The sequence below is a fragment of the Rhinolophus ferrumequinum genome, chromosome 24 (genome assembly GCF_004115265.2).
Source record: "Rhinolophus ferrumequinum isolate MPI-CBG mRhiFer1 chromosome 24, mRhiFer1_v1.p, whole genome shotgun sequence".
In the NCBI taxonomy this organism is placed as follows: domain Eukaryota; kingdom Metazoa; phylum Chordata; class Mammalia; order Chiroptera; family Rhinolophidae; genus Rhinolophus; species Rhinolophus ferrumequinum.
Window position 1 is genome coordinate 38,661,283 of NC_046307.1, and position 15,025 is coordinate 38,676,307.

The 15,025-nt window shown below is 51.6% G+C and overlaps 1 protein-coding gene across 3 annotated transcripts in view; it reads left to right on the plus strand.

Moving 5' to 3' along the window:
• The window catches only part of ERGIC1 (endoplasmic reticulum-golgi intermediate compartment 1), a 122,336-nt gene that overhangs the window by 94,083 nt on the left and 13,228 nt on the right, over window positions 1-15,025 (plus strand). For all 3 annotated transcript variants that reach the window (XM_033096027.1, XM_033096028.1, XM_033096026.1), the window contains exons 5-8: window positions 2,895-3,019; window positions 5,475-5,579; window positions 8,964-9,024; window positions 13,412-13,512. In XM_033096027.1, the coding sequence (XP_032951918.1) occupies window positions 2,895-3,019; window positions 5,475-5,579; window positions 8,964-9,024; window positions 13,412-13,512 (392 nt within the window). The remainder of the gene's footprint in view (window positions 1-2,894; window positions 3,020-5,474; window positions 5,580-8,963; window positions 9,025-13,411; window positions 13,513-15,025) is intronic.

The following is a 15,025-nucleotide window of genomic DNA, read 5'->3' on the forward strand; positions in this document are numbered from 1 at the left end:
TAGCAAGTGGACTGGGTGTCCCCTCCAAGACCGGGGTTCTAGCTGTCCCTCTGCCCCGGCCTGGCACATAACCACCCCACCTTCTTACCCCCACCCTTTGCCTTCCTATTGAAGGGAAGAACATTGGGTGGGTCTGCAGGCAAAGATAGGAAGAGATTCAATCCTGTTATTGCTTTTGGTGAGAATTACATCACAATTTTGAATCAACAGTGGGCCGGGAGCCCGGGAACCTGTTGGAATAGGTTGGTTTTATTTTTATTTTTTTCTTTCTCTTAGAGAAATAATTCATCTGGCAGCCCCTCATTTAGGACCTGGTCATGTCTCTGGAACAAGGAAATTCTTAGGCCAGAGGACTGGGACCAGTGGGGCAGGGGAGGGAAGGGATGTGGTTTTAGGCTCCGTCCCAGCTCCAGGCAGTGGCCCAAGAGGGGCGGGGCAACCTCCAGCTGGGGCTGCACTGGACCACCAGGCCCTGCTGCTCCCGGGGGCACGACCCAAACTCGGGCAGCTCCCACTAGAGCTCCACACTCTGCTTTGCTTTAAAAAACTTCAAGTTTTTGTTATAGAAAAAAAAAAAAAAAGGCACGCTCATCATTGTCCCTTGGGAAAACCCAGAGCAGCAGAGAGAGAAGAAATCACCCCTCATTCCCCGTCCCCCGCAGCAGCGTCAGTACACATTCGAGGCCGTTCCGTTCCCGTTGGCCTTCCTTTCTGTACATTTCTAAGCCCAGCTGAGATCATGCTGCATATGCAATCTCATATCCTGCCTTTAAAAATAATGCTTTCTGTGTTACACAACTAACACAACAATACCTTTTTTATGTTTACTTTGTAAGGATACATGTTCAAAATACAGAAATAGATACAGAAAAAAGTAAAAGAAGTACATGTACCTTGTTGTCCCGTCCCCCTCGGAGGGAACCTCTGCTAGCAGTGGGGACCCCTTCCCCCACGTGTGTGTGTGTGTGTGTGTGTGTTTGTCTGCAAACATATCATGTTTGGGTTTTTCTTTTTACATAATTGGGACCAGCTATAGGGGACCTTTCTGGGGTTTCTTGTGGGTTTTTTTTTTTTCAGCTAATATCTTGGAGCTGTTCTTCTATTACTCAGAAGATGAGTAAAACAATAACAGCTGGCATTTATTCAGCTCGGAGTCCAGGCTAGGCCCAGGCTGACTACTTTGGCTGTGTTAGTGCATGAAGATGAGAGGTGTTCTAGCAGAGCTGCTAAAGGGTGTGGGCTCTGGATCAAGACTCCATGGGTTCCAACCCAAAATTCATCATTTCTTAGCTGTGAGATCTCGGGCAAGTTACTTAACCTCTCTGTGCCTCAGTGTCCCCCCCGTATAAGAGGGCCGGTAATAGTATCTTCCCCACAGGGATGTTCAGATGGTACGTTCTTACATAAAAGGCACTTAGAAGAGTGTCTAGCACATAGTAAGTGCTGTTTTAATTTTTCAAATCCTCACAAGCCTAGGGTAGAGGAGGAAGCTGAGGCACAGAAGAAAGGTGAGGTAACTTGGTCGAGGTACACTCTTAGCCGCTGCCCTGCCCTGAGCTGCCTCTGCCCACATATGGATTGAGCTCAGCCCTGTACCTGCTGTTCCACATTCCAGAGGGGCTGTTCCATTGACCAGTCCCCTGTTGACAGGCAGTTGGGCTACTTCCAGTTGTCACGATTTCAAATAAGGTTGCCCGGAGCAGCCTTGCACACACGTCTGGACAGGTGTGCGTCTGGAGGATGGACTCCCGGGGAGGAGGGGGAACTGCTGACTCAAATGGGGACCTGCTTGCATTTCTTTTAAACCGAAGGTTATGGCATCAGCCTTCCCCACGTAGTACAGACACGTGCGTGTCATATTTAATGACTGCATCACATTCCCTTCTATGGATGGGCTCTCGCTCACTTCCCCATCGCCACTGAGGAGTCCGGGGGTGTTCCCGTTTTTTCCTTTTAGGGGTGGCTCACTTAAAAAATTACTCCCAGCTGCTCTTTCGCTATATTGCAACCTCCTTCCTGGCGTTCCTTCCAGGGAAATTCCTGCGTTTCTATAGTTTATCGGGAGCCCCCCCACCTCACCACTTGGACCATCTCAGAGAAAGTAGTTGGCATGCACCTGCCCATTTTACAGATTGGGAAGCTGAGTCACAGGGGTGGTGGAGCCACACTGGAGTCAAGGACCAGGACTCCAGGCCCCAGATTTCTCATTTAGTATACTAAGGAACCCCGAAAAGTGCCCAAGCTCCTGGAGGGCAGGGCCTGGAGGATTGGGCATTGGGTAAAGGAAGATGTGAATGAATGAGTGATGGATGAACAAATGACTACCTGAGCTTGTTCACTCAGTGAACCCAGAGAGTGTCTGAGACACAGTAAGTGCTCACACGTATTGAACACTTGCCACTTCCTGTGCATCAGACTCTGTTCTAAACATTTTCTACACATATTAACTATTTGATCCTCATGATTCTCCAGGGAAGGTATAATTATTATCCCGTCATTTTTCTGAGAAGGAAACTGAGGCATTGAGACGTTAAATACCTCAGCCAAGGTTGCACAGCTGATAAAAGGGCCAGGATTCGGGCAGCCTTTTAACCCTGACCCTCTGCCTCCTGCCTGCACCCCGTCGTCCTGCGTCCCTGGCCCCATTAGCTGCTGCCTCCTGAGCTGCAGGCAGTGGCAGAGGGGGAACATGGGTTCTGGCTCCCTCTTAGTCCAGGATCACGTTCTCCTCCTGCCCTTCCAGCTGACTTCTTCTCTGTGGCTCTGGGCTTCCTAGAGGTTCCCGGGCCCGCCTGTCCATGGAGTGGATGGAGGAGGGGTCCTGAGAGTGGGGGGCTACCCCCCTCCCGTTTCTCCAGGGGTTTGTGACTCTCTTCTCCCCTTGCCTCCCACAGTGGTTGGGCTCGACATCCAGGATGAGATGGGCAGGCATGAAGTGGGGCATATCGACAACTCCATGAAGATCCCACTGAACAATGGGGTGGGCTGCCGCTTCGAGGGGCAGTTCAGCATCAACAAGGTACAGAGGCCCTGGTGGCCTTCTCCCCGCTCCCCATCCCCTGGGTCCCCTACCTCCTGAGAAACCAATAGCTAAAGTGTGTGCCCTCTCAGCCTCGCCCCACACTGTCCCCAGCAAGCACCTGGCAGTTCCTGCTGAGAACCTGGGTGGGGATTCCAGGTTCGCTGGGGTTTGGAGCCCCTGCTGGCTGGTTCAGGAAGGGGTACTCCTCTCCCCAGTGGGAAAAGCAGTGGGTGGTGAGAAGACCACGGCATTTGTCTCTCTGAGCCCTGTGTTCGAGTCTCAGCTCTGTCCCCTCTTGGCCAAGTGACACCCTCCAGGTCAGTCAACCTGTCTTAGCCTCAGTTTCTACATTTTTAGGTTGATGGAATGATGATAATTATATAATGATACCCCCCACTTAACAAAGTTTGTGTGAGGAATAAATGAGCTATTACACATTCATTCCTTTCAGACATTTTTGTCAAGCACCTTCTGAGTTCCGGGGCGGTTATCAGCTCTGGGGCAGTGCATTACATCGGTGGGCAGAGTTCCAGTGCTGATGGAGCTTCTGCTCTAGTGGAGGGAGAACAACAGTATACAAACGGAAAAGCACTAGAACCCAGGCAGCCTGGCACCAGGGTTCCCACTCTTTTGCCCTGAGTCCCCCTTTTGCTTCTCGTCAACACCTCAGTCACGTGTGCCTAAGCACAGCTCAGGCCAGCCTCTGCCCCCCACCCTTAGAGGGCTGGGGGTTTGTGCCTTTAAGGAACTCTCAGGCAAGGGGTGCTTGGATAAGAAAGCCAACTGTGACGATGGGCGAAGTCTGCAGCTGGCCCCCACCCCTTATCTCCCAGCATCAGGCTTACATGTGCCCTGTGGCCTCCTCCTCTGTCCATCAGGAAGTTGGCCAGCAGCCAGAAGGGAGATTTCACATGTTTCCAGCTGTCCTGGCAGTCCCCAGCACCCCAGACTCCTTGCTTAATCACCCAGGGCCCCCAGGAGGAGGGCAGGATGGGCTGGGGTTTGGGGCCTGGTGCCATCTATATGTTTTTAAACTCCAGCAGAGGCGCTGACGTAGGTGCCCAAGTCACAGGCTCTAAAAGCGTCGTCTTTTCTTTCTTCAGCCCAGTGTGTGCTAGCGTGAGTCAGCCACCTGTGATGGAGGGGGAGTGGGTCACTGAGTCACAGCCTCTCGGGGCGGCAGCGGGTGGCAGATGTGAGGGAGCCAGCCTCTTTGGCTCACTTAACTCTGAGAGAGTGAGGCCCAGCCCCCAAACCCGATTCTGAACTCTGCCCACAGCGGGGTCCATGGGAGGCCCCATGTGACTGCATAGAAACACTCTGAGGGACACACACTGGATGCTGTCAGTTTCTTACTTCCGGGGGTGGTAGGCAACGGGAACTTTAGTCTTGACTTTATCACGTGAATATTTTATAATACAGATGTACCCAGGTATTATTTATATAAGTAAAAATGAAGTTAAAAATGTTTTTTAAACACAGTGGGCTTTTCCCCAGGCCCTGCCTTTGTTCATGCTGTTCCCTCTTCTGGGCGGGTCCTTCTTTCTTGGCTCTCATGACAAACATGTCCATCCTGCAAACCCAACCCAATAACAACTGCCATCAACTTTGCATGCATCACCTCATTTAATCCTCCCAGTAACCCTTTGTGGTTATCTCCATTTTGCCGATGGGGAAACTGAGGCCCAGAGTGGTTACTGACCATTCCCAAGGCCCCCCAGCTAGGAAGTGGGGCCAGATGGGAGCCCACGCGTGGAAGCCGGCTGCTGCTCTGCCACAGGTGATTGGGCCCCCTGAAGTGGGCAGTGCTGTCCCCCTGACCCTCCCATCTTGTCAAGCTGTCATTCCTGCTCACCTCGGGCCCAGTGGGTTGCCCCCTCCAAACTCCCAGGCACCATTCCAGCCCACTCAACTGTGAGCTTGCTGAGGCCGGGCCATGCCTGTCGGCCAGGGACTTCCCATGTCGGCCCAAAGCTCAGGCTCTAGTGAAGACAGGAATATTCCTGTTAGAATATTCAAACACAAACAACTTTGTGTTTGAAACGGCCATCCTTGCAAAATCAGCAGACTCTGATGGACAGCTGCTGAGCCGTCAGCCATACTCCTTCCTCTAATAGGTGACAGTGTTGATTTGGAGTTCAAGGAAGCTTCCTGGTCTGCAGGCCTAAAGGTCGTCCGCCAACCCACTGTGGGGACACCAGCCTGGGGGTTGATGGTGGGCAGCTGCCATTTCGAGCCCTGGCCTTGTACCATGCGCCCGGTTGGCATGCTTTCATCCCGTAGCCCTAGCAGATGAAGAGCCTGGGGATCAGAGAGGGGCAGTGGCTGCTCCAAGGTGCCATGGCTGGGACCAAGCTGGGGGTTCAAATCCAGATCTGACTCTAGGTTGAAGCCCTGTGACCCAACCTCTGGGGAAGCTCACCAAACTGCTGAAACTTGCATCTCTCCCCAGGTCCCAGGCAACTTTCACGTGTCCACACACAGTGCCACGGCCCAGCCACAGAACCCAGACATGACCCATGTCATCCACAAGCTCTCCTTTGGGGACACACTACAGGTGAGCAGGACACACTCCAGGTGGTGTGGCCGGGGGTGGACATGCAGGGGCTGTGTCCCAGAGCCTTCTGTTCTCCCTGGGCACAGGGAGATGGCCTCCCAAGGGACCGCTGCCTTTGAGCCTCTGCTCCATCACACAACCCTCTGTGATTCCTTCAGAGTGCGGCTGTCATTTCATCGTCACTGCGCTGCCCTTGGGACCTCAAGTTGAGACCTAAGGCCTGAAGAAAGGCACTCACTTTTCATGAGCAAATACTAAGTACTGGTGCTTTCTCTCTGTCAGTGCAGCCTTATGAAGTGGGAGGGGGCACTGCATTTTACAGTCGTGGAGCTGGGCCCAGAGAAGCCACTTGTCTGGGGTCCCCCAGCAGATCTGTCTGACTCCACAGTGTAACCCACTCCCCACCACGGCCCCCTGGGCCTTCCTGCTCAGGGCCCACGTCCATTAAACAGGTAATGCAGTGAATGAAATATTCTGAAAGTCTTTGTTACTGTGATCAACAGGGCCACCTGTAGCAGGCCCAGCCCAACAGTTTCTCACCCACGACAGCAACACACAGGCATCAAACACTGCCCAGCCTGTCTGTGCTACCTGCAGGCAGGGGAGCTTTGGTGACCTCTCTCTTCTCTACCCACCACCGGTCCTGAAAGCAGATTGTCTTACACCCTATTTGACAAGGGGAACGAGGCTCAGAGCGGGAGGTAACTGCCCAGCCCCAGCGCTGGGATTGGGAGCCTGGTCCTGACCCCAGGCCTTGCTGAGTGAGATCTGCCTTCCTGGTTGAGGATGTGGCGGGTGGGGCCCTCTGGCACGCGATGTGCGCCAGGGGCTCACACAGGCCCACACCGTTAGCACCACTTACGTGCACACAGTCAGAATTCAAACCCAGTCTCTGCAGCACACCACCCCTTCTCACGGAAACTTGGCACCTTCAGCCTTCACTGAAGCCTGCCCTTTCTCACTTAGACAACAGCATTGTACATGCCCCTTGTGTAATCTCTCAGAACCTTCCTCAAGGATGCTGGGTGGGATTTATTTTTCCTGATAAGGAAACTGGGTCAGAGAAGTTTAGTAACTTGCCCAAGGTCACACAGCTTGTAAGAAAGCAGGTGTGTCTGGCTCAGGGTCTTACTTTATTGTGCCTTATACAGTCATGGATTCATCAGATCCTCTAGAAATTTCTGCTCTGTGCCAGGCCCTGGGGTTATAGTAATAGATAAACAGTACAAGGTTCTCACCTTCAAACGGAGATGAGCTCGAATGTAAATAAACATGATAACATTGGACAAGGAGGGCTAAAGACAAGGGAGGCATAGGATTCTGGGCAATGCTGAGGGGTGGGGGGTGGGGTACCCCTGTAGCCTGGGAGGTCAGGAAGGGCTTCCCAGAGGAGGTGCCCTGTAAAGTGGCATCTAAGCCAAGGCCTGAAAGCTAAGAAGGATTTGGCCAAGCACAAGACAGGGAAGTCTCATGGGCAGAGGGCATCATCCATCTCCCACTCTGTGGCTCACCCAACCGGTCAGTTTCACAAAAAAGACCCTCACGGGTACTTTTAGAAAAAATGGGTTGGCAAGTGTGCACATCAGAATGCTATTCTGATGGAGGTGAGGTGCCAGAGGCCAGGGATTGAAAGCTCTTTCGAGTCGGCTAAGAGGGCTCAGAAGTGTCCACTTGGAGGTGGAGCAGGGAGCTGGGTTTTATGTGGGACTAGAGACCCCTGTTAGATTTAGGATGGTGAGACCGACCAGGGGTTGGCATCTTAGAAAGAGCACCCATCTATGTGGACGACGGGCCCATGCGGCAAGGCTGGAGGCCGGGAGGTGAGGGAAGGCCCGTATCCCGGACCAGGGGAGAAGAGGACAGACTGGGGAGGGACAGGATGCGGTCTTGCCTTGGCGTGTGACGCTGGCAGAAGCAGGACCGTAAGAGCCTTCTGCTTCGTCACTGTTATGGCAGAAATAGGATTTTTCTTTAAATGTGAAATGCCTAGCGGAGGGTCCATCTACCCGTCGTTACCCATCCATCCATGCAGTACGTATGTATTGAACACCCACTGTGTGCCAGGTCTTGTACCCATATTGATGAGGACGGGCATGGTCCCTGCCCATGTGGAGCTTACGGTCTAGAGGGAAAGACAGAGGTTAATCAGATGGTCATACAAATGAATGTGACATACAACCTGTGACATGATGTGGGAGGGAACGTTCTAGCACTCTTATCTCCAGAACCACTGTCCCCTTGGGTTAGAAGCCATGTCTTCAGACGATCAATCCCAAGGCAGCAACGGACAAATTTTCCTTTCCTTTGGGCTTCTTGAGTGTGCAGTTCCGTTAAGTGCTCAATAAACACCAGCCACCTGAAGCCAGCATCAGGGTTCACCCAGCTGCTGCCACTGTTCCTGGAGTGGCCCTCTCTGCAGGAACCTGTCCCCATCTACCTCTCTGACCTCCGTCCTTTCCACTCCTCACCCCCACCCCCTTCCTTTCTGGGCCATACAGCTCTCTGTCTATTCCTTTGTCTCTAAGCTCATGTGTTTGCACATGGTGTTTGCCTGATTAACTTCCCACTTTCCTACAGATCTTGGTGTCAGTGTCACTTCCTCCAGGAAGCCCCCCGGAGTGTCTATCTTGGCAGCCCCTGTTAACCATGCTCATGGTCTCATGCCCCCTGTACCTGGTGTGCCATGCCCTATTTTATTTAGATTGTCCTTGAAGCTGACCTGACTGGCCACTGTCCTCAGGGAAGAGGGGATGTAGTCTTCAGCCCTGCTCTACAGCAGCCCCTGCCAGGGGGTGTCACAGCCAGGCCGGCGGCTGCTGCGAAGAGAGGTCTCTTCACAAGTGTTATATGTTCTCTGCAGCAAACAGGGTAGGAGGCCAGAAGCCCTGTGCCTCCTTCCAGCGGGCTGTGGGAGTCTTAGGAAGAGCATGCTGAGACCAGATCCACCTTTGCATGAGTTTTCTGCATGGCTTAATGGAAAGAGCTGAGGCCTGGGGTCAGACAGACCTAAATTTGGACTTTGTATCAGCTGTGGGACACTGGACAAATTTCCATGCTTTTCCAAGCCTTGATCTGCTCTTCTACAAAATGGTCCAAATGGTACATCAGTAAGGTCATTGAATGCGATGACACAAAGTACTCAGGACAGAGTGGCACATAGTAGCAGCTACCCAAGATGAGAAGTAAGCTGGTGCCTCCTGGGTACCAGGCCTGTGCTGTGTCTGTATCTTGGTTCCCATAACTTCCCTACGAGACAGACCTTGCTAGATCCCAGTTTTACCTACAGATGAGGTCCCTAAACCACGTGGCACCTGGCAGTTGCCTCACTCCAGGCCTGGAAGTGGTGGCATCTGAGGTCAGTCCCCTCACTGTGCTTCTCCACAGGTCCAGAATGTCCATGGAGCTTTCAACGCTCTCGGGGGAGCAGACAGACTCACCTCCAACCGTATGTATCTCCACAGGCAGCAGCCTCCTGCCACTGGGTTCCCAGTGCAGCAGATGCGGAATGGGGGAGGGAAGGGAACGTTTATCAAGCACTCCATGTAAGCCAGGCTCTTCAGGCTTCTTTTCCACAGCTAGTTTCTGAGGAGAGTGCAATTACTCCTGTCTTACAGAGAAGGGAAGAAAAGTGACTTGTCCCTGGGGAAAGTATGTGGCAGCCCTAGGCACTCCATAAGTGCTCAGTGAGTACCAGCTATTATCATCACTTCTGTTATCATGACTGCCACATACTTGTTCTTAGTAGAGCTAATCACCTAAGGTCCCACAGGGAGTGATGGCAGAGCCAGAATTCATCCTAGATCATGTGGCACCGTGAGAACAGGTCTGTGGGTGGCTCAGTCAGGTCTGGCCACCTGGGCCACCTCCCCCATCCCAACCGTCTCTTCCTGCTTGAGCCCCTCCCACCCACGAATGCCCCCTCCCTGAGCCCTGTCCCCTCTCAGCTCCCTGGCACCGGGCCCAGATCTAAGAGAACACCATGTCTTTTTGCACACACGCAGAAAGCACACACACCCACTCAGGCGTGCTCACATACTTGGTGCCTTGCACATGTGCACAGAACAGGCCAGGGAGGCCTGTCTGGTCAAGCGGATCCCGCTGGATCCTGCAGGACAGGTTACGTTGCCTTTGCTTGTTTCCTCACCTGAGCTCACCTTTTTCATCCATAAGGCTTGTCTTCTCGTTTCCCAAAACACCTTCCGCTCTGTTAATAGTCAGAAAGCCAAGCAAAAGAAGGCATCTCTCCATGACCTGCCCCCCCACCCCTCTGGCAAATCAAGCTTCTCTGTGTCCCTGTGAATCTTGCTCCATGAGCAGAAGTCGTTTTTTCAAAGCATGGACAGTAGTTTCCCTCCTAATTTTTGTACGCAGCCTCATGACGTCACCACAGTGTGTGTTTAATTTCTTCAGTGGTGACAGAGGCATGGTCGCCCGTCTAGCAGCTCTGCCGTGCTGTTTTCAGGCATCGCCTTTGCGTGGAAAATGCCTGTTGTTTCCAGTTTTTCACCATCACAGTAATGCGACTGATATTCGTGCTGTTTGCTTTAGTTACCCCGTGGCTCCCCAGCCAGGTCCACCCTCCAGCAGCATCTGAGTATGCGAGTTACCTCCTCCTGTTCATGGAAATGTCTGATTACGGTCAAGGGAGGGCTCGTACGGTGGGCTCGTCGTGGTAGTTCTGTGTGAGGGTAGCGTGTTGACCCAAGGTGGCCATCCACACGGGCTTGCAGTTAGCACGGACCCCTCAGCTGCCTGATGTGGAAAGAGGATCAAGCTAGGAAGGCCCCCAGAGTGTGCCAGCCGACAGAGGGTGTGGGCAGAAAACCTTCCCTGCTCTGGGGCGAGTGACAAAAGCCATCTCAGGCTGGCTTCGTGGAAAAAAAATGCATAGAGTCAGGCAACAGCCAGCCAGGGGTAGGGCGGCTTTCATTTCCTCCGTTCTCGAACTCTTCCCCTCCCTGGCCCCCTGCTCTTAAGGGTTCCTCTCTTCTCAGGTCTTCCCATGGGGACTGCTTCTTGTCTTTCAGGTCTCAGCTCAAATGCCACCACCTCAGAGAGGCCCTCCCTGACCACCTTATCTAAAGTGACCCCCACTCCTAGTAACCTATTTTTCTTCCAGCACAGACCTTTCTCTTTGAATCAGATACGGAGGACTGATTGTTATTTGAGCTGTGGTGAGGGCAATGTGGTGGTAGTTGTGTGTTTTTTTTAAGGAGTTCTTATCTTTTAGAGAGACATAACTAAAATATCTGTGGACAAATTGATGTGATGTCTGGGAGTAGCTTCAAAATATAATGGGGGGAAGGAGCAATTGGGTAGAGATGAAGCAAAATTGGCCATTGTTAATTGGTGACTCTGGGGAGTGGATACACGGGGGTTTGTTATTTGAGCCCCTGTTTTTTTAACGTTTGAGCTTTTCCATAATAAGATGACTGAAAGGTGGGAGGGAGCAGGAAGGGCCTGCCTGGATCAGGTTGGAGCCGGCAGCCCCCAGGAGGGGTCCGCTGACAAGGAATCCACGTGGGTGTGTTAGGTGCACTGTCTCTAATGGATGTTAGGCAAATTGCATCAAAGCCCTTAAAAATGGTCATTGCGTTTGAGTCATCAGTTCTACTCAGAAGAGAGTAAGCGAAGGAAATAATTAAGAGAGTGTACAAAGATTTAGGAGAATGACGTTCATGAGGTCATTGTTTATAAGAGTGAAAAGGAGGAACAGCGTCTCTGTCTAGCCACGAGCACACTGTACGTGGCCACGCTGTGGGGCCTTGGCCACCACTGATGGCGGTGTGTCAGAACCTTGCTGGCTGTCAGGCAGCAACATTTATTGACCACCCACTTTGTGCCAGGCACTGTGGTAGGGGACATGGCGACGCATAAAACTGACACTTACATTCTGTGTCTTGGTCCTGAAGTGGTGTCTGTGGGGTTCAGTTCTTAGAAAAAGATACAGTCCGATCCAATTTTAGAAAATCAGAAATACATGGATAAGTGTAAGTCTGGCAGTTTATACGTGACAGTGCAAATCCACGGTTTTCTGTGGAGGGTAGATTTGTTTTCTTTATGATCATCTGCTTTCTGTACAAACGTTAACAGAACTATTTTTAAAATTTTATTTTTATTTAAATGTATTGGGGTACCATTGTTTAATAACATTACATAAATTTCAGGTGTACAACGTTGTAATACAACATCTGTCTACACTATTATGTGCTCACCACCCAAAGTCTGGTCTCCTTCCATCACCATATATTTGACCCCCTTTGCCCTCTTCATTCTCCCCCAGGCTCCTTCCCCTCTGGTAACCTTCATTCTGTTTAACAGAACTATTACAGGTGTAAGTTTCGTACCTTCAAATTTTTAACCTGGGACAATGTGCAGTGGAGCATCGTATTTCAAGTGTGGTCTTGGACTCCTGGTTTAAAATACATACAGATTCCGAGCTCCACTCCAGGACCACTGAGCAGGAGTTTCTGGGGATGACGCTCACGTGTCTGCCTTTAAAATCCCGGATGACTGGTGCTCCTGTCATCTGAGGGCCATGGCAGGTTGAGGGAGGCGTGTTGGGGTCTTCATGGGCTCAGCCCTGAGGCTGCAGGGCTATCCCCAGGTTTTCAGAGGAGTCAGGTCTCCAGACAGTTCAGGAAGCACTGTCTTTTCCTTTACCAAGACTCATTATTCACAGGAAGAGGCCACGAACACCATCTGTATCCCGTGCCTCTTATATAAGAAGCTGAGTCCCAGGTCTCAGGGCCACTCAGGGTCAGAGTCGGGATTAGAACCCACAGGCCGAAATTTCTGTCTTATTTTAGCTCCATGGTCCCTGACCCAAAATTCTAGAAGGTAATAATAGAAGGGTCCTTGAGTTTCTCTTAGCCTCCCGGAAGGCCCAAGGGAACTCATGCCTTTCCCGAGTGATATTTGGCAGCTTTGGGTCCGCATTCTGTCAGCCTAGTGTTTGATTCTGGTTACCTCATGCTTATCAGAAGCTGATTCATCTGTTCTTCCATTCATGCCTCTGACCAGCCATCCCTCCCTCCGTTCATTCAGTCAGTAAGTATTTGCTACTGTCCGCTCTGTACCAGGCCCTGCGCGGGGTTCTGGGGACACGGAGAGGAGTAAGGCTCGGTCCCTGCCCTCTGCGGCCTCCCCGTCCCGCGAGGGTGGGGGTAAGTTACAGTGGAATATGACGGCCAGGGGGAGGGAGAACTGATCTCCCATTCATTGAAAATGGGGAAAGAAATTAATCAATTCTTCACAGATGCAGTGTTTTTGTTTGGTGGGCTCTTCTTTTTTAAAACTTAAACCCAGTGTGCTTTAAAGGTAACCATATTCAAACAGGACCAGAGGGTGCACAATGAAATGTGATCTTCATCACATCCTGCCTTCCTCCCCAGAGGCTACAACTACTAATAGTTCTTTGGGCATCTTTCCAGAATCTTCTTCCATGTATTCCCCATATAGAGAGTGCGAGTGCGCCCTGCCCCCGGTATACGGACACATGCTATTCACCCTGCTCTATGACTTGGTCCTTTTCACATAACAATCCATCTTGGAGAGTGGCCTCTCCCAGCACCCACCCACCCTTCAGGGCTTTCTCTATTGATAGGCATTGCGTTGTTTTCAGAATTTTAATATTCAATACAGCAGTAAAGATCTTGACACGTGGAGTCTTTCAATTCCCGGTGTTAAAGGGGAGAAACGAAGAGGGATTGTTTGGTGATGAAAATGTGGACCCCTGGCAGTGCCAAGCAGGTGTAAGGTTGACATGACATAGAGCTGCCAGCTAGGCAGTGCCCGTCCCCCTGCTTCATCCTGCTGTGTCTTTCCTGCAGCCCTTGCCTCCCACGACTATATCTTGAAGATTGTACCCACGGTTTACGAGGACAAGAGTGGCAAGCAGCGGTACTCTTACCAGTACACGGTGGCCAACAAGGTACGGGGGCATGGCTGGGCCCAACTGTGTGCAATTGCACCCTCTGCTGGCCGAGAGCAGGCGTGACAAGTGCCTGGGCAAGATTTCTCCTGGTTCCCTTGGAGGGGAGGCTGCTCTGGCCAGGCTCTGTCCCTGGTAAAGACAGGAGGCCAATCTCAGGGTCAAAAGGAAGAAATCTACCAGGAAAGAGGGTGTCATCTGTTTGAGAAAGAGCAGTCAGGTGCCCTCCCCCAAAGGTCCCAGGGGTTGCAAGTGTCTCCACAGCTTTGCATCTTCAGACTCTGGACCCTGATTGGTTAGCACACACCAGACGCTCTGGTTCCCAGGGCACAAACACTTTATCCAAAATCATAAGGCTCGTGAATTACACCGAATGGCTGTTGGTTAACAGGAATGTTCCAGGACCCCAATACTCAAAGTCATGGAGAAGCGGGCAGGCCTTGGTGGGAACAGAGCATGGACAGAGCCAGCAGAATGGGTAGTTTCAAGCTGGTACGGCCTCAGGCTTCCTTGGAGAAAACCCTGCCAGTGGGACGTGAAAGCCTCAAACACGTTGGTTGAGGCACCCCCAGTAGACCCCTTTACCACCAGGACTCCTTTTTCTTCTGTTCCAGGGCCATCCAAAGTGCCTCCTAAGTGATGTATGATTTAGCTCAGTTAATAATAATAATATAATAGTAAGATTAGTAGCTGTCATTTATTGAGTCCTTCCAGTGGGTTGGACGTTATGCTAAGCTCCCTACCCCACTATCTTTTTCGGTCATCATGACAGCTCTGACATTGGGCCTATTATTGTCCCCATTTGACAGATTGGGCCATTGAAGCACTGAGAGGTGGTCGTAAGCTACAGAGTGGCCAAGTGGGGATTAGAGCTGAGTTCTCCTAGTGCTCCAGAACTTGGCCTCTTGAGCTTATCACCGCTTAGTCTGAATGAGGGGCAAGAGTCCGCTAGGCTAGGAGCTCCTCCCACTCTGGTGACTTGAGGTCCCTCTGCTCTGATCCACCTGTGCTGATGTTCTGTTTAAGTCTCCACAAGGAAACCTCTTTCTTTTATTCATTCTCTGTTTCTTGGAGGGTATCTCATTGTCACCCTCAAGTGTTGACAGCATCTGACAAACGGGAGACTGGATGTAGTCTGAGCAGAAAGTGTGTGAGCTGTGGACCAGACTGCCGGTTCACAGGCGGTTCAGTCTCTAAGTCACATAACCCGTTTACTTATTTGTAAAATGGTGCCCACCTCCTAAGATTACTGTCAAATGAGGCAATGCTTTTAAAACCACTTAGCCCACAAAGGCGCCTTTGGGTACATAGTACTTACTCCTGCTATGTTTCATTATTTTTCTCTGTGCCTCAGGCCTGGGCTGTGACCGACAGTCACCCTGCCCCATCAGCTCTCCCTGGAGAAAGCTGATCTTGTTTTGCCCAAGGCTCCTTCCCTGAGGCTTTGGCAAGGGCCCAGCGTCCAGAACAGCTTGCTCAGCTCTATCTGTGGCCTTGGCCCAGCCTGCCCTGT